A 23953-nucleotide genomic window follows, 5' to 3' on the forward strand; every position below is an offset into this window, starting at 1 on the left:
TCTGTTAGCACCTTAGTTATGCTCTTGTAACCCTGAGTTATTGTGAGCAAGATTTTTAGCGTGGTTCTGTCAGGGTTTGATGGTAGAACTGGAAGTACACTGTTGCTCCAGTAGTTCCACAAAATCCTCATGAGGCGACTGGTTCTGCAAGATGATGGGTGGGATCTGTGCTTGCTTTTTGGGAACACCTCTTGTATATGTTCCAGACAGCTTTGAGTGAGGGTCCTCTATCGTAGGACCAAAGAACGGCTGTCATTGTCGTAATCCCTGCAGAGGGCAAGTCGCTGAGGGACTGTGGGTTGTAAAGGCCCATTTTGTTGCTTAATTTTGAAGCTAAGGTACTAGCCAAGACTCTAGCGATTCGCTTGCGAACGGTAATCGCGTCGGAAGTTCATCTGCACCAATCCTAATTTATGCCACAATGAGGGACGAGTCTAAACCTCAGATGTCTATATGGGATCTTTCATGTGGCTGGCGCCTCCGTTCATGAGCCGGCGGCACTTCTGTCACTGGACGCAATAATGGCATTTGAAAGCGTGGAATGTAACTATTTATTTGCTGTGCTGTCACGTCTGGGATTTGGGCCTAAATTTATCTGCTGAGTCAGGCTCCTGTATGCGGGCCCTCTTGCGCTGGCTTGTGCCAATAATTCGGTGTCCCGGGTCTTTCCCCTCCAGAAGTGTACAAGGCAGGGTTGTCCTTTGTCCCCAATGCTCTTTTTGTTGGCACTGAAGACTCTTGTGGCTTGGGTTAGTCAGGATCCCCTTATATGGGGAATTCCAGTGCACAGGGCGTTGTACGAAAGAATCTCGATTTATGCGGCTGGTGTCTGTTGTATGTCACAAAACCACTGTTTTCAATCAGTAGGATTCTTAAATTTTTCACACATTTGGGGATTACTCTGGGCAAAGAAATCCTCAGCGCCCGTCATAGGTGTATCAACAATTTGTTAAGTGCACTATATAATAGCAAATATTATACACAGGTTATTTCAATTCTTATTTTCTTTCTTTATTCTTTTGGTATTGCTTCAGACAGCCAACATGTGTTTCGTTGCTTACAAAGGGAAATCGTCCCGCGACTTTCTCAAGGCTATGTCCTTTTTAGGTCTTGCACGTAGCGTTGCAGTGCGCAGCACTACTCGCGTAGTGCGAGACCTCTTGTAAGGAGGTTCTGAAAGCTGCTCAAACGCTTGTGCGTGTGAGCAGGCTTTCGCTGCCCGCCATTGGCTTAAGCGTGTTTAAAAAATTATTTTTTTTAAAGTACGCGATTGGGCAAAGGCAACGCCCATTCCCGTCGGTGGCCAGCAAGCGCAGCAGCGTGCGTTCGCCTTGCTGCCGCGCTCCCTTTCCCCGCTCCTCTGTGGTGCGCGCGCACCACTGGTTTAAAGTTTCTCCTGAGCAAATCCTGTCGGTATCAAAGTGTTATGAAAGCTCTTGAAATCCCCAAGTAAGATGTGCTTTGTTCCTCAGGCAGAAAACTTCCCTCCAGTGTGTATGGAAGTGATTACTTCCAGATGTGTAAGCAGTGAGCATCCAGACGTCAGCCACATGTGCAAAAATTCCGCCAGGTTCATCACAGGCTCTACTGTACGGGTTCAGCTTAGACTGACAACCTTCCCCTGTGTGTAAACTGAAAGTAACGACACAAGCCAGCGGTGAAAGATGGCCAACTCTTCGAGTACTGAACATGTCATATGAGGGCAGACGCAATGCCGACATTATTTAAACATGTTATTTCTGAAAGTGAAATGGACACACAGTTTCATTAAAAACGTGTCTTGTGGGTATTTTCAATGCATGTTTCCAAGATGGAGATGCTAATTCCTCTAAAAAAAAATTAAAAAAAACGTTGCTGTATCAGAAACCCCTTTTTAGGTTTTGACTGGCGATGCGCACGTAGTGCGCATGCGCCAAAAAACCTTATGATATGTGTGTGTGGGGTCGGGTATACATAAATGGAGGCTAGCCATTGGGAGAGGGCTCTGTCTGTCAATCTCGGACCAGATTCGGGGGCGTTCCAGAGAATTTTTGGCTACGTCAGCCGAAAGCCTGTTCTCGGGAACGCCCCCGAATCTGGTCCGGCATTGCCGGCACCCGCCTTCCTGCTCAGGGTTGTGGGCAGATGTGTACATTTGGCCTCCGTGCATGGTGTGAGGTATATGTCCTCTCTGCATGGAGTGAGATGTGTATTTTGTGTGTCAAGTACATTTGAATTGCATTTTGCTGAGGCCCTGTAATCCACCCTCCCCCCGGAGTGTTCTTTGGGGCTCGTTAAAAGCACACACTTGAAGCGAGCACCAGGACTTGATGTGGGGGTCGGTACCGGTACAAGTTTCTCTGTGTGCCCGGGGAGGAGGCGGCAGATCGCCCGCCCGCCCCTGCGCGGTGTGACCCGGGGATCGCTCTGGAGTTTATGTGGTTGTTGCAGCGCCAGCACCGGGCACGGCCCCCGCCTCCTGTAACGCGATCCACCTGGAATAAAACGCTGAGATCTGGCCGAGAACACGCTGCGTACATGCTGGAAAGCGTGAGCAAACCCGACCAGTCTGAGTGAGTACGGCTCGTTTAAAGTGAGCGAGGGTCCCGATGGGCAGCTTCGGCTCTGCCCCTCTCTGCCGGCACTTAACTAACAGTCTTATGCTTTTTATTATAATGTATGCCATTGGCAATTTTGATTTATAATCCTCTAAACCCCTAAACTGCAAGTTCCAGAATGCAGTATAACTCTCACGGCTCTGACAGTGAAGCTGCACGAGCCAAAGCCCCGTGCACGTGCTCCTTGTTTACAGCGTGTGCTCTCCCGAAGCCGGACTCAGTCACCGCATCCCGTGTGCCGAGGCGTGTGATCTTTACAAGCGCAGCTGTGTGCTGCCCTCAGACGGCTCTGTAGCCCTGTATGGGGTTGGCATTGCGCCCGTGCATGCTTTCAGTGCCTCCTGGGTGAGCAGCCGGATCCTGCCGTGGGATCTCCGCCTTTGACGAGTTTTGTTTAACTCGCTGAGTGTCGCACGTGTAGCTTCGATGAGTCCGCACCCAGAGAGTGAGCTGTTTACTCCTACCTTGCTTTCATTTTATTTTGACGTCCATCCGGTTCTCCCATGGCCCTTGTGATGCTGCTGAGTCACTGAGGCAGTTTTAGGTAACTTTGATGACAGAAAAGGGGGGGAGGGGCGTAGGTATCCATCGTGCAGCAGGTGCAGTGGCACCAAGGCCCGCAGCACCCCAGATATGACTATTGTATTACTCTAGCGATCACGGGAGAGGGAGGGGACATTAGCCCTGTTTACATTAGGACAGTGGTTCTTGTAGTGACAGGCGAGGGCTGACAGAACGAGAAGGCTGAATGAATGTACCCGGGTGGACCTGCTGTGCCCCCATCTCTGCCGCCGGCATGTGCCCTTAACACCCACACCTTCTGGAATGGAGGTTCATGCCCTTGTGCACCTGCGTGAAGCGCCCTAGGGATCTCCTGAAACATCCACCCGGGTGCATGTATGACGCTGGCACTGCCCGTGTTTATGTTAAGAGCCTCGTGTGCTCGGACGTACGTCACACTTCTCTCTGACCAGGAGGTGCGCTAGTTTCTCTTTGCTCACTCTTTGTCTAGACTTTTCCTTTCTTTTACTCTCGTTTTGAAACATCCCGCGGTCCAATGCACTGTGTCCCTCTTGGCTGTTCCCAAAGCCGGCTTGTGTCCCTTGGCAGACACGTGGGGCGAAGGGCACTTCACCAAATGAACTTTTTTTAGGTTTTGACTGGCGATGCGCACATAGTGCACATACGCCAAAAACATGGGCCATGCGTTTATTAGAAAATGCCTCTAACTCTTGTGGTGGAATGTAAATATCTATTTTCTCACTTTTTATATGAGAACAGCGAGCATACCTGTGTCTGTAAAAAGCACTCGGCCTGCGAATGTCATGGGTGATTGCAGCAGAATCGTGTGCAATGAATGAACTGTACACGTGTGCACCTACCTACCGGTGTCATCTTCATATCCAGAGCTGAAGTGTTCCAAACGTAGAGTAAAACTATGATCAGCGCGCGTTAGGCTGGAGCAGGGACAGATGAAAGGTCTGGGCTTCTGAATGGACTGCGGGTGGTTAAAAAATGTAGATGCCTCCCAGCTAAGCAGAGAGCATGTGAAAGTATTCGCTTGAAATAGAAGTACAATTTTAAGATTAAATTAAAATCGGGTGTTTTAGCAGCGAAAGAAAGGTGATGTAAACGTGAGAGTGACTGTAAAAGTCAGGAGTTACATAATAGGGAAAATAAAATTAGCGGGGCTCAGTTGCTATTAGTTTTCTTTCATGTGGACCTCTGCAAATATTACATAGAAGCAAACATTCTATAGGTTTCTTGGCTCAATGGAAAATGTGTTGCGATGCTTTTGACACGCAGCGAAATCGTTTTATTTTTTTCCCCATGCCGCCCTCAGAATGTGATATTTCTGAACTGCCACTTTCTGTTTACTCATGTCTGCTGTTCAAGTAGGGAACAGTGCAATACACAGAAAATAAATCTGATAAAAACATGAATGTCTGCACTCCGATACATGGCTATATGTCACTCTCCGTGTACAGGGGATGCCGCACAAATCACGTATAACCGCTGCGCTGCAGAACTTAAGTGATAAATCGACGAGCGGTTGCTCCCTTGCTCCCATGCTGGTATCGTATCGCCACATTGCCAGACTGAAAAAAGATTTTTAAAGCACTGCCCTTTGCTCGCATTGACCCTGCATTAATTCATTCATTTGTGCCTCGTTAGCATAGCATCGTAGCGCGATTGTAGACACTGAGCGGCGCACTAATTATCTGTATTTGAATCTGTCTGTGCATTGCTGCCTGTGACTGTTTAAATTGTTTTTGCTGGCTATTGCGACGCTTCCTCTCTGTCCAAATTTTAATATCCCAGCCTCGTCCTGCTTGGCTTTGGGATCGCTGCCATTTTGTTGATTGTTGTTGCCTCCCAGCACCGCCTCTCCACCCCGCACCCGCCTCCCTGCTGACACACCCCGCGCCCCACCCCCTCCACACTCCATTTGGACGTAGGTGCAGCGTCCACGCGCTGCGGCCGCGCCGAAGGTGCGCCAAAGGTAAGCCCGTCTGCGCCCATCCGCGCCAAGGCCGCGCCCAGCGCCAGACCCCCTGGTCCATGCCATGCCCAGCCCTCCCGCATTACATACGACGCTTCCACCCTCCTAGCCCTTAACACCGGCCGACCCCCCCAACTGCGGCCAAGCCGCTCCTGGACACACCCATGGACCCTTCACATGCTACTCCTGCAAGTTCGACGGCACCAAGATAAACTCCTCATCCACGATCGCACAACCGATATCTGACTCCAACCACCTAAAATGCATCCTGCTCAACACCCGCTTAGTCCACAGACACGCCATCGACCTCTGGAACCTACTAGACACCATTTCTCCCGACGTCGCCTTCCTAACAGAAACATGGATGAACGCCGATCAGCCCCAGACATCACCATTGCCATCCCGGAAGGCTACCAGATCATCCGTAAGGACCGCACCGACCAAACAGGAGGAGGCATCGCTATCGTCCATAAGAACTCCATCCGCATCTCAACCAGCTCAGACGTCAACCTTGCCAGCGCCAAACACCTTCACTTCCAGATCCACACCGACCCCAAGACCACACTCAGAGGCACACTCCTCTACCGACCTCCAGGACCCCGCGCACAATTCTGCGACGTTATCACTGACTTTATCACCCCACACGCCCTCCCCTCCGAGGAATACATTCTACTGGGAGACCTCCACTTTCACCTGGAAAAGAGCAATGACAGCAACGCCACCTCCCTTCTGGACAATCTCGCCAACCTCGGACTCAAACAACTTGTCACTTCGCCCACCCACATCTCAGGTCACACACTCGACCCTATCTTCACCTACAGCAAACATGTCTCCTTCAGTCACTCCACGATTCTCCATTGGACGGACCACAGCTGCGTACACTTTACCTACAATAAGACCACAACTCACAACCTTCCTCAACCTACTCTGCGAAGAAACTGGAACAAAATCACCATCGACCAGATCTCCTCATCGCTTCTTCAAAACCCCCCTGCCCACTCCTCAAACCCCGACCAAGCAGCAATTAACCTCACCCAATGGCTATCCAACAGCGCCGACATCCTAGCACTGCTGAAAAAACGTCAAACCAAACTAGGCAGCAAAAACGCCTCCTGGTTCAACGATGATCTTAAGAAATCAAAGAAACTCTGTCGCTCCCTCGAGAAGGCCTGGAAAAAAGACCCAAACACCAGCACCAGGGACGCCTTCAAAAACGCCACCCGCATACACCACCAACTTATCCGATCTGCCAAGAAAGCCGCATTCAAAGTCCGACTAGACAACAACGCCCACAACAGCAAGGAACTATTCAACATCGTCAAAGAATTTACCAACCCCTCAGCCAACTCCAACAACATCACCCCCTCTCAAGCCCTCTGTGACTCCCTAGCTTCGTTCTTCCACAACAAAATCGCAGACATCCACAACAGCTTCGACAACCGACCCGGAGACCAACCCACCCAACCTTCTGCAGGACCTTCACCCCCCTTGAACATCCTTAATGACTGGAACCCAATCTCCACTGAGGACACCATTCGCCTGATGAACTCCATCCATTCAGGATCCCCCTCAGACCCTTGCCCTCACCACATCTTCAACAAAGCAGACTCCATCATAGCACCACACCTCCGAGACGTCATCAACTGCTCCCTCAAATCCAGCACCTTCCCAGAAAGCTGGAAACACGCCGAACTCAGCGCCCTTCTGAAAAAACCCACAGCTGACCCCACCGAACTCAAAAACTACCGCCCCATCTCGCTCCTCCCATTCCCGGCCAAAGTCATCGAGAAAGCTGTCAACAACCAGCTCGCCGCCTTCCTCGAAACCAACAAATCCCTCGACTCCTCACAGTCCGGCTTCCGAGCCAAACACAGCACTGAGACCGCACTCATCGCAGCAACAGACGACATTCGAACTCTACTGGACAATGGAGACACAGTCGCCCTCATCCTCCTTCGACCTCTCCGCAGCCTTCGACACAGTCTGCCATAGCACCCTTCTACAGCGCCTCAGAAACATCGGAATCCAAGGAATAGCACTGGAATGGATCACCTTGTTCCTCACCGGAAGAACCCAGAGAGTCCGCCTCCCACCATTCCACTCAGAGGCCACTGAAGTCATCTGCGGCGTACCACAAGGGTCCTCACTCAGTCCCACCCTCTTCAACGTATACATGAGCCCCCTCGCGGCCATCGCACGCCAACACAACCTCAACATCATCTCCTACGCTGATGACACTCAACTGATCCTATCACTCACCAAAGACCCTAACACCGCCAAAACCAACCTACATGAAGGAATGAAAGATGTAGCCGAGTGGATGAAGCACAGCCGTCTGAAACTGAACTCAGACAAAACAGAAGTCCTTATCTTAGGTACCTCCCCCTCCGCCTGGGATGACTCTTGGTGGCCAGAGGCCCTTGAAAAAGCACCCATCCCGACGGACCACGCACGGAACCTGGGCGTCATCCTGGACTCCTCACTCTCGATGAACAGACAAGTCAACGCCGTTTCATCATCTTGCTTCAACATTCTTCGCATGCTCAAAAAAACATTTCGCTGGATCCCCACCGAAACCAGAAAAACGGTCACCCATGCACTGGTCACCAGCCGCCTGGACTACGGAAACACCCTATACGCCGGTATCACTGCAAAACTCCAGAAAAAACTCCAACGCATCCAGAACGCATCAGCCAGACTCATACTAGACATCCCACGTAAAGACCGCATCTCTAATCACCTGAAAAACCTCCACTGGCTCCCCGTCAATAAGAGGATTACTTTCCGCCTCCTAACCCACGCACACAAAGCACTTTACGAACTTGGACCCGAATGCCTCAACACACGCCTTTCCTTCTACACCCCCTCCCGCCAACTACGATCCTCCAACCAAGCGCTTGCTACCGTACCTCGCATCAATAAAACCACCATGGGAGGTAGATCCTTCTCCTACCTCGCAGCTAAAACCTGGAACTCACTCCCCACTCACCTTCGTCTCACTCAGAACCACCTAGCATTCAGAAAGCAACTTAATACTTGGATATTCGACAAGTAATTCCCCACCCTTCTTCAAGCGCCTTGAGACCCTCCGGGTATGTAGCGCGCTATATAAATCTTTTGACTTGACTTGACTTGACAATCAAGTGTTTGCTTTATCCACGAGGAGGAAAAATCCGCTGGAGAATACATGGCGGGAATGCATGTTCGCAGCTTTTCACTGTACCTCTTTCACCATAAGGAAATATTTCCCCTGTGGGTTAATCCATTCTCATTCACATGATGGATGTGTGGGTGGAAGGATGAGCGGATGGATGAGCGGATGGATGAGGGAGAGGATGGATGGATGAGTGAGAGGATGGATGAGCGGTGGAAGGATGAGCAGATTGATGACTGGGCGGATGGATGTGTGAGCGGATGGATGAGTAGGTGGAAGGATGAGTGGATGGATGAGTGGATGGATGAGTGGGTGGATGGATGAGGTGGTGGAAGGATGAGCGGATGGATGAGTAGGTGGAAGGATGAGCGGATGGATGGATGAGCGGGTGGATGGATGAGTGGGTGGAAGGATGAGTGGGTGGAAGGATGAGTGGGCGGATGGATGAGTGGGCGGATGGATGAGTGGGTGGAAGGATGAGTGGGTGGAAGGATGAGTGGGCGGATGGATGAGTGGGCGGATGGATGAGTGGGCGGATGGATGAGTGGGCGGATGGATGAGTGGGCGGATGGATGAGTGGGCGGATGGATGAGTGGGCGGATGGATGAGTGGGCGGATGGATGAGTGGGCGGATGGATGAGTGGGCGGATGGATGAGTGGGCGGATGGATGAGTGGGCGGATGGATGAGTGGGCGGATGGATGAGTAGGTGGAAGGATGAGCGGATGGATGAGTAGGTGGAAGGATGAGTGGATGGATGGATGAGTAGGTGGAAGGATGAGTGGATGGATGGATGAGTAGGTGGAAGGATGAGTAAATGGAAGGATGAGTAGGTGGAAGGATGAGTGGATGGAAGGATGAGTGGATGGATGAGTAGGTGAAAGGATGAGTGGATGGATGAGTAGGTGAAAGGATGAGCGGGCGGATGGGTGGGTGGAAGGATGAGCATATGGATGAGTGAGAGGATGGATGAGCGGGTGGAAGGATGAGCAGATTGATGAGTGGGCGGGTGGATGTGTGAGCGGATGGATGAATAGGTGGAAGGATGAGTGGATGGATGAGTAGGTGGGCAGCTGGAGGGAGGGACGAGGGAGCGGATGTATGATGAGGTCGGCGGGCGCCTGCTTTGATAGATGAGTGGGTACCAGAATGGACAAGTGGGCAGCTGGGTGGGTGAATGAAGAGATTGGCAAGTGCATGCGTAGATAGATGAGCGGGTGGATCAGTGGCTGGGTGTTCAGATGGGTTAGATGAGTGGTTGAATTTGCTATTGTAAATGACAATGCCATTTATTTATGTTAAAAAAAAAAACAAATAAAAATAATGTCAAGAGCAATGCCAATAGCTCTAACTTTAACAAAGGCAAAACCATTGCATTGTAAATGCTTGTTAAACGTTTTATTCGAGTCCAGAGCAGCACCATTGCACGCTTTAGTGCATGGTTCTAAAGGAGAATATTGTTTCTAGAAGCACTTTTTATTCGTTCTTCCATCACCAGAATAATAAATGTTAATAGCTCACTTGGCATGACGTCCGAACAAGCGCAGGAGCATTTATTTTTATTGCTGTACATCACACCAGTAAGTCATATGAAAATGTGCATTCTTTTACAAGACAATTAAGTGTGTTCTAGTCTGTGCAAGAGATCGTGTACGCATGGGCGGAGCACCGGTAACCCCATATTTATTACTTGTTAGAAAAGAAGTGTCCATGAAGCTATGCCCTACCCGCTGTATACAAAATACAGTGTCCCATTGTGTCTAGCAGTAGTGCACACTTTGCTGTACGCCATACAGTATCAGCAGGCAAAAACTCCTCGCTGTTGTGTCCACCGGAATGTATCTTTAAAAGCACATACACTGCGGTCCTTCAGTTGTAAAGCTTTCCGTACCAGTGCAGTTTGCTGTTTATGTTGCATTGGCTGTCCAAATGTTACTTCTTATTTATAGGTAGCAGTGATTAAATGGGTCTAAGGAACACTTGCAGTAACAGTTAACAGTTTTTAAAAGAAGACTTTTGATACTGTATGACATGAAATGTCTTTGTGTGTATAAGAGTTAACCCCCAGATACTGGTAGGATAGAGCTACATTAGAAAATATGCCCAATCACTTTTAAAAGAAATACACTAAGTTCGTGTGTCTCTGGTCACTGCCTGTTGCCACTGCTATGTGTATATTACCAACAACCAACACCACAGATAGTACTAAGGTGCACAGAACCCTCTAAAGTGTGCGTGCATGGTGAGTCGACGCCATGCCTACAGGCAAATTCCCCAGCTTCCTGCAAAGCTATGCAAGTCGTTGCACCATTATTTTTGCTTAAAGAAGATTGCGTGCTACTGTGTTGTCTTATATGCTATGTTTGTTATGGTACTGTTGGAAACAGAACTACTATGCTTTTCATGTACTATGTAATGCGACTCTGTGATGCAGTGTTTTAGGCCTTGGTACACTCGGCCCATATTACATATTTCTGCTTCAAATACCTGTACAACGATATGAGAATCCCATTATGATCCGCTTCCACTTTCTTTTGCATTGTTTTCTCACGAGTACCCTCGCTCTCTCTTTGATAACAACGTTGCAGCAGAACGTGCGCATGGCACACTTATTTATTTAACTCAACATACATGCTTTCTCATCTTGTAGCGCCTATATGTAAAATACACATCTTTATATATAGGGAACACATCTCTGATGTTTAAACAAGGATATTTACAATTTTTGCTCATTGCTGCATCCCACTCTCCCATGCGCGCCGCTTCAACTGGAATTTTATCAAAAGTATCCGCACCGTTGCAACGATTTCTGTGTCTGTCCACAGAATCTAATACTATCTGCACCACGGCATACCGGGCTACAGTGCTAACATATAGGCTTTACATTAGGCCTTTACATGCCGTAACCTGTATATATATGCTGCAACGTGCATCGTTCAATACATGAATGTAGCCCCTAATAAAATCTTGCCACCCCATGCACTCCAGTTGCTGCGCTGGAAGGCCACCTGCGTACTCTCCTTTTTCTACTGCCTACATGTTACATACAAACATCTCTGCTCCTTTACTTTCTATTTTGTTGCTCTTATACATATATCACCTTGCTTCATGTCTTTTATCAAACCTCTCCTTCATGCTTCTTAAATCTTACACAATATTTCTACAACTCATGATTCCTCCTTTACCCCATTCTTCCCTCGCCTGCTACTATTCAGTTCTCCCATTCACCCTCTGCTCCAACTGTGCTACCACTTTCCATATATATGCCCTGTAGACACCCCCTTGCACCTATCTAATTTATGACTACAACCCTGCACTCTCTTCTACTACCGCCCAATAAAAAAAGAAATAGCAGAGATTCAACAGCAAGTCTTTAATGTTTTGCTCATTACGTTTTCCCTCATTCACATGTCCCATGTATTAAACAGCATCTCATCTGTGAATATTGCATACTTGCGAAAACTTACACGCTATGCTGCTTACAGATTTAGCGCCCATTGTCCTCTAGCTTGCCCCTGAATACTTCATGCATACAATACACAAAAACATACACAACACTATATACTGCTACACACAAACACATAGCTACTTATTACACAACTACACAAAACTACACCTAATACTCTAACACAATTGTATTTCACATACTTACCATCCATGCTCATGCTACAAAGGCTTTAAAAACACAGAAACTAATCATTAACACTGAAACACTAAACACTTAAGCTACTTACTGCTCTACCACCAGCACAACCTGCAACATAAATAATAAATACACATACTTACTACAAACTACATACCAGTACTTCCTTGTAAATTACACACACTTCACTCAAAACACCAAAAGCTACATTGTAATTAAAACACTAATAGCACTAACCTACCTAATGCGAGACCTGTTGCATTGCAAATGCTTGTTGATTTAGAACTTTCTTTTGTGGTGATAATTCCACCCCACAAAGGGATTCAGTATCTTGCACGACGTCAGTCCATGTATCTGAGGGATCCTATTCTGTCCCCAAATCTTGAGCTCGTTAGTCTGACGGTCTTGTCTTAAACGTCGCTCTCTGCGTAGCTCGAGTACGAGAACACCTAGATACTAAATCCCTTTGTGGGTTGGAATTATTACCACGAAAGAAAGGTCTATATCAACAAGCATTGGAAATGCAATAGGTCTCGCACCATTAGAGTTAGTGCTTTTAGAATTGTTTATGGGTTTTTTTTGTAAATGTTTAGCATTTTTGTTTCCTGTAGCCAATGCTAAAGAATTACAAATAAAAAAAGCCATAAACATTTCTTAAAGCTCTAACTGAAATGGTCTGAGACCTATTGCACTGTGTGAGGGTGAGGGGTTGAGGGTGAGGGGTTGAGGGTGAGGGGTTGAGGGTGAGTGAGGGTGAGGGTGGGTGAGGGTGAGTGAGGGTGAGGGGTTGAGGGTGAGTGAGGGTGAGGGGTTGAGGGTGAGTGAGAGTGAGAGTGAGGGTGAGTGAGGGTGAGGGTGGGTGAGGGGTTGAGGTTGAGGGTGAGGTGTTGAGGGTGAGTGAGGGTGAGGGAGGTGTTGAGGGTGAGGGTGAGTTAGGGTGAGGAGTTGAGGGTGAGGTGTTGAGGGTGAGTGAGGGTGAAGGGTTGAGGGTGAGTGAGGGTGAGGTGTTGAGGGTGAGTGAGGGTGGGTGAGCGTTAGTGAGTGAGGGTGAGTGAGTTGTTGAGGGTGAGGGGTTGAGGGTGAGTGAGGTTGAGGGTGAGTGAGGGTGAGGTGTTGAGGGTGAGTGAGGGTGAGTGAGGGTGAGCATTAGAAAAGTTGGAGCTATTGGTTTTGTAAATGACAAATCTTTTATTTATTTGTTGGTTTTTAAAATAGCTAAATTGATAGCTTTGTTATTTACAACGTCAATAGTTTTAACTTTTGCGAATGTGACACGTATAGCATTTGGAATGCAACATGTTTTGTATTTACGTTACTTAGATTGCAGTTCTGGTGGTTAGGCCACATCTCTAGAGAGCAGGAGAGTGCAGCAGAGGAGAGACGCACAGCAATGCAATAGGTCTGGCATTAGGAAATTTTGAGTTATTGGTATTGTAAGGGACATTTTTTTGATTTATGGGTTTTGTTTTGAAAGTAGCGAAATTAATAAATCAGTACAATTTTGTTCTCTGCAGGAGCAGGTCAGCGCGTCTAAGTGTCATAGCTGCCGCTATGTCCACGCCTTTTCATATTTTACAGACTGTTTACCTGCATAGGACAGGCTCAGTTCTCACTGCAGGTATGCGTGCAGGTCGGACAAGCAAGACGTGGACTTCCTCCACACCTCTTCCCTCCTAAAATGATCATTGGGCAGAGCACAAGCACTGCACCCGCCTCTTATCTGTGCAGCATATTTATTTTAACTTACTGTGATATGGTGCACACACAAAACAAAAGTGTATAATTTGATTATTAACTTATAAGCAGTGGTTAAAGAGTTTTAAAAAATGTATGGGACTATGATACTGATACTGAACACAAAGGGGGCGGGTCAGACACAAACAAAATATTTGGGAACTATTTTGTTGGCCTTCCACCTAGAGGTAATTGTATATAGCACGTGATGCACACACTTTAAAATGACAAATGCAAGTTAGACTCATCTTTGAGAAATGCATTGATCTGCTAGGAAAACCCAGCTGGTTATTGCAATCAGTTCAGGTTTCTGTCAGTGTAGCCGGAGGGTCGCAGATCTGAATCCTGGTTGGTGCACCTGGGAATAGCATTGTGTATCTATGGTTATATGAGGGCCCCGTCTGACAAAGTACTATGAACACATACCAGGAGTTTAAACAGTGTATTACAGACTGTATAAAATAGGCTGCCGCAATAAAAATAGAAAATGTTATCGCACGCTGTACAAAAGGCAGGTGAATGCAGTATAAGATGAGTTACCACAAAATTAGCTAAAATATTAAGTGTTTACTGTGCGTTCCAATCAATGTTGTATTACTATGGCTGAAAAGCTTGGCAATGGCATAAAAGTGTGATAACGGGACGGTGAAGGCGATATAGAGGGAGGTTAGGACAGAGCGAGATGATTACTAGCGAGATGTAAAGGCAGAGAAGCATGGAGGGTGATGGCAGAGCAAGCTAAGTGACAGGTCATGGGAGGAGGAGTGGTGACATAACGGGAATGGCAAGGAAAGGTGATGACATGACTGTGGTGGCAGAGGAAGACACTATCACAGGAGGTGCTTGCTGAGGATGGTGACAAGTGGGATGGTGGTGATATAGGAGGGTTATGGCAGGGTAAGTTAATGACAGGAGAATAACTTTTTGGGGGCTTTAAACTGTGGTAAACTAAGGGACATCAGTAAAATAAAATTCCAAAATATTGCTGCAAAAAAATGCAAATGTGTGCAGCACAATTTCAATGTTTGTGCCACAAAACACAGGGGGTATTAATAAAATAGAGAAGTGCAATATTCTGCAACAGGGCTGAAACAAAATAATGCTATATACTCCAGCAGGAATACAGCAATATTGTTTGGCCCAATCAAACCTTGCAAATGCAAATCTTTAGGTGACATCTTGATCCGATGGGGTGTAAAACTCAAGTGACTTAGTCCCATGTAACCCATTCACCCAGTCCACTTTCTTGCTAATTACATTCTCATTCCATTTCTAAAAAGTGGACATACCAAGGCATCCAAAAAACACGTTTAGCAACTATCCCAAATATAATCTAAAATGCAATGGGCTTGGGAACTCAATCAAAATGTAGTAAAACGATAATCCTCAACGAATGTTAAGAGCATACATTCGTGTGGGTAAAGGTGTGAAAATATACAACGCAAAACGTTGGAGGGAATTGATGAACGATTAGGTTAGAAGCTGGAAATGCGGCTATACAAGCATTTTATCCAAAAGGCTTGGACAGAAAATACGTATCTAATCAAGGAAGAGTAGCAGTAGTTTCCAAATGACAAAATATAAAAACACAGTCACGGAGAGGGAGGGGGCTATCTGGCATGGGGGTTGCCACTTAAAACGCGTGGACTGTCACAAGAGATCCCAGTTAAGAACATACCTAGAATGAACCAAACGATGCAAGTAACCACGTATTTTTGGAGATATACATCGAAGCAGGAGGACAAAGTTTCCACACACACACGCCTTATATTCAAGTGAAAAACAAGACTGAGTAGTCCGAAAAGAGGGTTTAAACCTCAGCGAAATCAATTTAAAATACAGGGCACTTACCAAAATAATGCTATATACTCCAGCAGGAATACAGCAATATTGTTTGGCCCAATCAAACCTGGCAAATGCAAATCTTTAGGTGACATCTTGATCCGATGGGGTGTAAAACTCAAGTGACTTAGTCCCATGTAACCCATTCACCCAGTCCACTTTCTTGCTAATTACATTCTCATTCCATTTCTAAAAAGTGGACATACCAAAGCATCCAAAAAACACGTTTAGCAACTATCCCAAATATAATCTAAAATGCAATGGGCTTGGGAACTCAATCAAAATGTAGTAAAACGATAATCCTCAACGAATGTTAAGAGCATACATTCGTGTAGGTAAAGGTGTGAAAATATACAACGCAAAACGTTTGAGGGAATTGATGAACGATTAGGTTAGAAGCTGGAAATGCGGCTATACAAGCATTTTATCCAAAAGGCTTGGACAGAAAATACGTATCTAATCAAGGAAGAGTAGCAGTAGTTTCCAAATGACAAAATATAAAAACACAGTCACGGAGAGGGCGGGGGCTATCTGGCATGGGGGTTGCCACTTAAAACGCGTGGACTGTCACAAGAGATCCCAGTTAAGAACATACCTAGAATGAACCAAACGATGCAAGTAACCACGTATTTTTACAGATATACATCGAAGCAGGAGGACAAAGTTTCCACACACACACGCCTTATATTCAAGTGAAAAACAAGACTGAGTAGTCCGAAAAGAGGGTTTAAACCTCAGCGAAATCAATTTAAAATACAGGGCACTTACGTTTCAAATGGCAGCCCTGCCTTGAAATCGTGCAAATCATAATGCACTCAAGCTGCCCGTGATGACCTAGGGAGGTTTAGGAGTCGTCCAAGAACAGCCAAAATCAATTTCCATCCCACTGTTATTACTGGGTAGATTTACAACAACAACAACAAGAAAAGAAACAAAAAGACGGGTAGGGAGAGGCGGCGGGAAGGGGAGGGGGCGGAGCGGGTTAAATTAAACAAACGAGACGGAGGGAAGAGAGGGGAGGGGGGAGGAGAAATGCGACACGGCGGGAGGGGGCGGAGCGGGTTAAATTAAACAAACAAGACGGACGGAGGAGAGGGGAGGGGGGAGGAGAAATGCGACACGGCGGGAAGGGGAGGGGGCGGAGCGGGTAAACCAAGACGGACGTGCACGCGCTTTTAAGCTCAATGCGCATGCGCATTGAGCTTAAAAGTCACGGGCACTGCAAGGAATCGCCACGATTCCTTGCAGTGTGGATAAAGAGTGGATAAGTGCCAATTCTCTCGCTTGCTCGATGCGCATGCGCATCGACAGGCGAGACCTAAAAAGGACATAGCCTTGAGAAACTTGTGGGACGATTTCCCTTTGTAAGCGAGAAAACACATGTTGGCTGTCTGAAGCAAGACCAAAAGAATCAAGAAAGAAAATAAGAATTGAAATAACCTGTGTATAATTTGTGCTTATATCGTGCACTTAACAAATTGTTGATACACCTATGATGTGTGCTGAGGATTTCTTTGTATATTTTGTTGTCTTTGGCCGCTATTTTGGAGAGGTTGGTGGTTCTCCTCACCTTACAGCACCGTCTTCCAAATAAGTGTTTTTTTGTATAAATACATGTGTTATTCTCCTGAGTGGCACCAATATACCCAAGCATTATACCACTTTTCATTAGATGGGGATTACTCTGGGTACTGAATCAACTGGGGGAAGTTCGTAATGTTCCCGTTTGGAGGGGGGGGGGGCAACGTTGTCATCGAGATGTAGGGTTGCAGTAGAGCTACATGGTTTCAGATATTTGGGAGTGTGTGAGACTAGGGTGGCACAGGTCTTTTACACTAAGAACCTTCTCATGCAGCCTGAGTGGTTCCGCAAGGATGCCCAACACTGGCGAATGCTCCCGCTGTCACTGATGGGTCGAGTGGCCATTTTTAAGATGATGACCTTCCAGTTCCTCTTGTATATCTTGCAAAATACCCCCACCACATTTCGTCCAAAAGATAAATTCAGAACTGAGACACCGGTTATGGAACAGTGGCACTTCCCGTATAGCTCTGTATAAACTACAAAGAGGAGTGTATGAGGGAGGACTGGCATACCAGATATTAAACAATATCATTGGGCCGCCAAATTGGTAGTGGTTAGGGAGTGGAGGGAGGCCTCCAAATACTTTGGCTGGGAGGGTAAACTAACATAGCTGACTCCATTTTGGCACCGTGATCTCCTTTCGGGGATGAGGGGGGACTGAGAACTTCACAAAATGGTAGGTAATTGACCCAGCGGTTGGGTGATGTGTGGAGGGGACAGATATTTATCTCATTCGACATTCTCAAGCAGGAATGCGAATTGGGGGAGGCAGAGTGTTACCAATACTTACAGATTGGGCATGCGTTGCGGGGCCACCTCCGAGGGGGAGAGCAGTAGGCCTAGGCGGCCCCACTTGAGGACCGCCTAATAACCGTCACCCTGACGGACAAGTCAATTTCAACCATTTATAGAAAACTGGTGAATAACTCTCCAGACCCTATGGTGACATTGAAAATATCATGGGAAAGAGATCTTGGTCCGTTGGAAGTTAATGACTGGGCTGAGGCCGTACAGGGCCCCAGGGAGGCATGTATCAAAAGCTTCATACACCTGAAGACCTGATTCCCATAGATAGATAAGCACTACAGTATTTCAAAAGGTAGCATTTGAAAACCAAAAACTGCAAAAACATACATTTATAAACACAGACTATTAAAGTGTGAATCTATAGGAATACCTCCCTGGAGACATTTCAGTCTTGCATCTAATCCAAGAGTTGATCCTCTAATTTGGTATTACTAAATTAAAATAGCCTTGTCTTCAAACATGTGCGAAGTGAGTGTAACTGGGATTAGGAATTAAAATACATTTTGAAATTTCTCTCAGATGATGTATATGTGTGGGAAAGATTTTTATAATATCTTTTTTTGCAAAGCTATGTCTTTGCGGGCTGTTTTCAAATGGGACACTTATGTGACAATCCTACCACAAACCAATCAAGCACCCTTTTTACCTCCAGCTACCTCCTTCCTATACTTAGCAGAGCCAGGCCCTCTTCCCAATATCTACACAATTATTTTAGTTTTTGCTAATAGCACATGTGCAAGCACCTGGTCAACATTGACGACTGGTTTCCGAGCGATTGAGGAGACCTGGTCTTCCGGTTGGAGCTGGCTCTCCTTCACCCCTTCAGTCTGCTCTGTTTACTTTATGGCCGTGAGCCTTTGCGTTCCCTCCCACCATTTACACAGGTCCCTATCCACTGTTGGTACTCGGCCTTACGCTGCACTAAATGGTACAGCTCTCACAGGAGCCACCCATCTCTGGCACAGGACAGTTGGCTGACACTGCGAGGTTGGTTAAATTCCGGATGTGAGATTGGATTTGTCTCTCTACATTGGAAGACGTCTGGAGGGATGGGCATATCCTTTCATTTCAGGAACTAGCGGAGCAATTCAGCCTTCACACCTCCCAGTTCTACCACTACCTTCAGCTGTGGCATGCTCTGACTTCCAATGCGGACAAACTGACGACTCTCCCATTGAATGTAACTGGAGATCGACGAGTTGGGTGGGTAGACATTTCTCGACTTTACAGTTCTCTGGTTATCAATACACCGAACCTCTGGGGACCCTGAGGGTTCATGTGTCTTGATTCAGTTCTGCTACTTTCATAGGATGTATTGCCCCCCCGAGCGACATTGGCGAATGGGGTAGGCCCGCGACCCGGCATGTTTGTGGTATGGGTTTTCACCGGGCACTCTTGACCACACTGTTTGGACCTGTGCAGAGGCACAGGCACAGGCACAGGCACGTACTGGATGGCCATTAATAGGTACATCAGGCGGGTGGTAGGATTTCCCTTAGTGCTCGATACCAAGATAGCCTTGCTGGGTATTATGGAATCAGTGGGGGACTCCAGAGCAGACCGTTCTTTGATCGCAACAGCATATATGGTGGCCAAGAGAGACCTCGCCAGGTACCTGAAGTATGTACAAACCCCATCCATACATGAGTGGGCCGGCAGCATGTACTCCTGCATGGCGTTGGAACAGCTGGTGAACCAGGTGAGGAGGGTCCTCCAGAAATACAACACATTATGGGGGGTCTGGACTGGGGCCATGAGGTACATTGCTTGAGACCTGCAGTATTTTCTGATTCATACTATTTACCTACTATTGTTACAGCGATATTTGTTATGTTTATTGCGATGAGTAACTTTACACTTCTTTTGCACATTTACTAATGTTTTATAGTGGCTCTGTGGCCTTGACCCAGAGGTCTTGTGTATGTTGTCAAAATTCAAACAAAAATCAATAAAATGTGTTATAAAAAAAATATGTACACAATTTCCCCAAAAGGCTCTCTAAGATTAGACCAGATTCCTCTGATTTGGGAATAGAACCGAGATTGTTCATGCATGCTTAAGATGTCCTTTATTATCTGTAATTGTGAGAAAAAGAGTCAACACTTTTTAAACACTTTTTGTTCTCAATATGCAGATTATTTGTTTACCGTTGCCACATCTGCCTCGAAGAGAATGGCGGAGTCTGTGCGGGTCACAACCCAGAGCATCAAGAAGTCTCACCTCATCGATAAGGTTCTGGACAAGGTAGATGAACGTCTGGTTGGTGGGAAGTGGGACAGTAGAACCATTTGAATCTTATGGGGTGGATTTATTCCAATGAATCACATCGAGTTAAACAGCAGGGCTATTTGCCTCGCCAGGTTTGGAGGGTAGCAGGTTAATGAATGAATGGAGTCCCTCCAGCAAGTAAGAGAGGAATCAACTGGTGACATTTTAAACCCTGGGGCTATTGCCTCTCTGTGCAGTACTTATGTCTCACTTCTCTTACCTCTGTTAGTTAGGGTGAATATGACAGGAGCTTGCAAACTGCTTTGGGGCCAGTAGTTCAGGAACTAACCTCAGAGGAAATACCACATACAATGATGTCACATGAATGAGCAGCAGTTGAATGTTTAGGTAAAGCGTGAGCAAAACACAAACTTTCCCGTAGCCATATTAAAACAGACATTGTAGGAACAGCCACCATAAAGTATGCAATTAGAAAGGTCACATAGCACACACATAGCCATGTTACCTCCACCCACTCACAGTGCACGCCATTATCAGATCCAGGGGCAGGAGTCTGTGCATTTTAAGCACGTGACAAATTATAGAAAGAACTTCACGTTACACATGATTGGAACGAAATAACAAGCACTGGCGTTGCCAATAGGTCTCGCAGTAGGAAAGTTGGAGCTATTGGTTTTGTAAATGACAAAGCCCTTTATGTATTTAAAATGATAACCAAAGTGAAAGGCATTGTTATTTGCAATTGTAATGGCTCCAACTGTCGTACTGCGAGACCTATTGGCAACGTGAGTGGTTTTTCGTGTGTGAGTGGCGTTGTGTGTGTGAGTGGCGTTGTGTGTGTGAGTGGCGTTGTGTGTGTGAGTGGCGTTGCTTGTGTGAGTGGCGTTGCGTAGGTGAGTGGCGTTGCGTAGGTGAGTGGCGTTGCGTAGTTGATGTGTGAGTGGCGTTGCATGTGTGCGTAGTTGAGTGGCGTTGCGTAGTTGAGTGGCGTTGCGTGGTTGAGTGGCGTTGCATGTGTGAGTGGCGTTGCATGTGTGAGTGGCGTTGCGTAGAGTGGCGTTGCGTAGAGTGGCGTTGCGTAGTTGAGTGGCGTTGCGTAGATGAGTGGCGTTGCGTAGATGAGTGGCGTTGCATGTGTGAGTGGCGTTGCATGTGCGAGTGGCGTTGCCTGTGCGAGTGGCGTTGCCTGTGTGAGTGGCGTTGCGTAGTTGAGTGGCGTTGCGTAGTTGAGTGGCGTTGCGTAGTTGAGTGGCGTTGCGTAGTTGAGTGGCGTTGCATGTGTGAGTGGCGTTGCATGTGTGAGTGGCGTTGCATGTGTGAGTGGCGTTGCATGTGTGAGTAGCGTTGCATGTGTGAATGGCGTTGCATGTGTGCGTAGTTGAGTGGCGTTGCGTGGTTGAGTGGCGTTGCATGTGTGAGTGGCGTTGCATGTGTGAGTGGCGTTGAGTAGAGTGGCGTTGCGTAGTTGAGTGGCGTTGCGTAGTTGAGTGGCGTTGCGTAGTTGAGTGGCGTTGCGTAGTTGAGTGGCGTTGCGTAGATGAGTGGCGTTGCGTAGTTGAGTGGCGTTGCGTAGTTGAGTGGCGTTGCGTAGTTGAGTGGCGTTGCGTAGTTGAGTGGCGTTGCGTAGATGAGTGGCGTTGCGTAGATGAGTGGCGTTGCGTAGATGAGTGGCGTTGCGTAGATGAGTGGCGTTGCGTAGATGAGTGGCGTTGCGTAGGTGAGTGGCGTTGCGTAGGTGAGTGGCGTTGCGTAGTTGATGTGTGAGTGGCGTTGCATGTGTGCGTAGTTGAGTGGCGTTGCGTAGTTGAGTGGCGTTGCGTGGTTGAGTGGCGTTGCATGTGTGAGTGGCGTTGCATGTGGGAGTGGCGTTGCGTAGAGTGGCATTGCGTAGAGTGGCGTTGCGTAGTTGAGTGGCGTTGCGTAGTTGAGTGGCGTTGCGTGGTTGAGTGGCGTTGCATGTGTGAGTGGCGTTGCATGTGTGAGTGGCGTTGCGTAGAGTGGCGTTGTGTAGAGTGGCGTTGCGTAGTTGAGTGGCGTTGCGTAGTTGAGTGGCGTTGCGTAGTTGAGTGGCGTTGCGTAGTTGAGTGGCGTTGCGTAGGGTGGCGTTGCGTAGTTGAGTGGCGTTGCGTAGTTGAGTGGCGTTGCGTAGTTGAGTGGCGTTGCGTAGATGAGTGGCGTTGCGTAGGTGAGTGGCGTTGCGTAGTTGAGTGGCGTTGCGTAGTTGAGTGGCGTTGCGTAGTTGAGTGGCGTTGCGTAGTTGAGTGGCGTTGCGTAGGTGAGTGGCGTTGCGTAGGTGAGTGGCGTTGCGTAGTTGATGTGTGAGTGGCATTGCATGTGTGCGTAGTTGAGTGGCGTTGCGTAGTTGAGTGGCGTTGCGTAGTTGAGTGGCGTTGCGTGGTTGAGTGGTGTTGCATGTGTGAGTGGTGTTGCATGTGTGAGTGGCGTTGCATGTGTGAGTGGCGTTGCGTAGAGTGGCGTTGCGTAGTTGAGTGGCGTTGCGTAGTTGAGTGGCGTTGCGTAGATGAGTGGCGTTGCGTGGTTGAGTGGCGTTGCGTAGTTGAGTGGCGTTGCGTAGTTGAGTGGCGTAGCGTGGTTGAGTGGCATTGCGTAGTTGAGTGGCGTTGCGTAGATGAGTGGCGTTGCGTAGGTGAGTGGCGTTGCGTAGGTGAGTGGCGTTGCGTAGTTGATGTGTGAGTGGCATTGCATGTGTGCGTAGTTGAGTGGCGTTGCGTAGTTGAGTGGCGTTGCGTGGTTGAGTGGCGTTGCATGTGTGAGTGGCGTTGCGTAGTTGAGTGGCGCTGCGTAGATGAGTGGCGTTGCGTAGATGAGTGGCGTTGCGTGGTTGAGTGGCGTTGCGTGGTTGAGTGGCATTGCGTAGTTGAGTGGCGTTGCGTAGTTGCGTGGCGTTGCGTGGTTGAGTGGCATTGCGTAGTTGAGTGGCGTTGCGTAGTTGCGTGGCGTTGCGTAGTTGAGTGGCGTTGCGTAGTTGAGTGGCGTTGCGTAGTTGAGTGGCGTTGCGTAGTTGAGTGGCGTTGCATGTGTGAGTGGCGTTGCATGTGTGAGTGACGTTGCATGTGTGAGTGACGTTGCATGTGTGAGTGGCGTTGCATGTGTGAGTGGCGTTGCATGTGTGAGTGGCGTTGCATGTGTGCGTAGTTGAGTGGCGTTGCGTAGTTGAGTGGCGTTGCGTGGTTGAGTGGCGTTGCGTAGTTGAGTGGCGTTGCGTAGTTGAGTGGCGTTGCGTAGATGAGTGGCGTTGCGTAGTTGATGTGTGAGTGGTGTTGCATGTGTGCGTAGTTGAGTGGCGTTGCGTGGTTGAGTGGCGTTGCGTGGTTGAGTGGCGTTGCATGTGTGAGTGGCGTTGCGTAGAGTGGCGTTGCGTAGAGTGGCGTTGCGTAGTTGAGTGGCGTTGCGTAGTTGAGTGGCGTTGCGTAGTTGAGTGGCGTTGCGTAGATGAGTGGCGTTGCGTAGATGAGTGGCGTTGCGTAGGTGAGTGGCATTGCGTAGATGAGTGGCGTTGCGTAGATTAATGGCGTTGCGTAGGTGAGTGGCGTTGCGTAGGTGAGTGGCGTTGCGTAGGTGAGTGGCGTTGCGTAGTTGCGTGGCGTTGCGTAGTTGCGTGGCGTTGCGTAGTTGCGTGGCGATGCGTAGTTGAGTGGCGTTGCGTAGGTGAGTGGCGTTGCGTGGTTGAGTGGCGTTGCGTGGTTGAGTGGCGTTGCATGTGTGAGTGGCGTTGCATGTGTGAGTGGCGTTGCATGTGTGAGTAGTTGAGTGGCGTTGCGTGGTTGAGTGGCGTTGCATGTGTGAGTGGCGTTGCGTAGAGTGGCGTTGCGTAGTTGCGTGGCGTTGCGTAGTTGCGTG

The 23953-nt window shown here is 48.0% G+C and overlaps 1 protein-coding gene across 1 annotated transcript in view; it reads left to right on the forward strand.

The window, feature by feature from the left end:
• Window positions 1-23953, forward strand: part of LOC147732999 (synapse-associated protein 1-like) — a 108035-nt gene that overhangs the window by 44419 nt on the left and 39663 nt on the right. Inside the window, exon 2 of the mRNA XM_086957541.1 lies at window positions 19998-20107. Within this exon, the coding sequence (XP_086813667.1) occupies window positions 19998-20107 (110 nt within the window). The remainder of the gene's footprint in view (window positions 1-19997; window positions 20108-23953) is intronic.

Source organism: Lissotriton vulgaris, chromosome 2_1, assembly GCF_964263255.1.
Source record: "Lissotriton vulgaris chromosome 2_1, aLisVul1.2, whole genome shotgun sequence".
NCBI lineage: Eukaryota > Metazoa > Chordata > Amphibia > Caudata > Salamandridae > Lissotriton > Lissotriton vulgaris.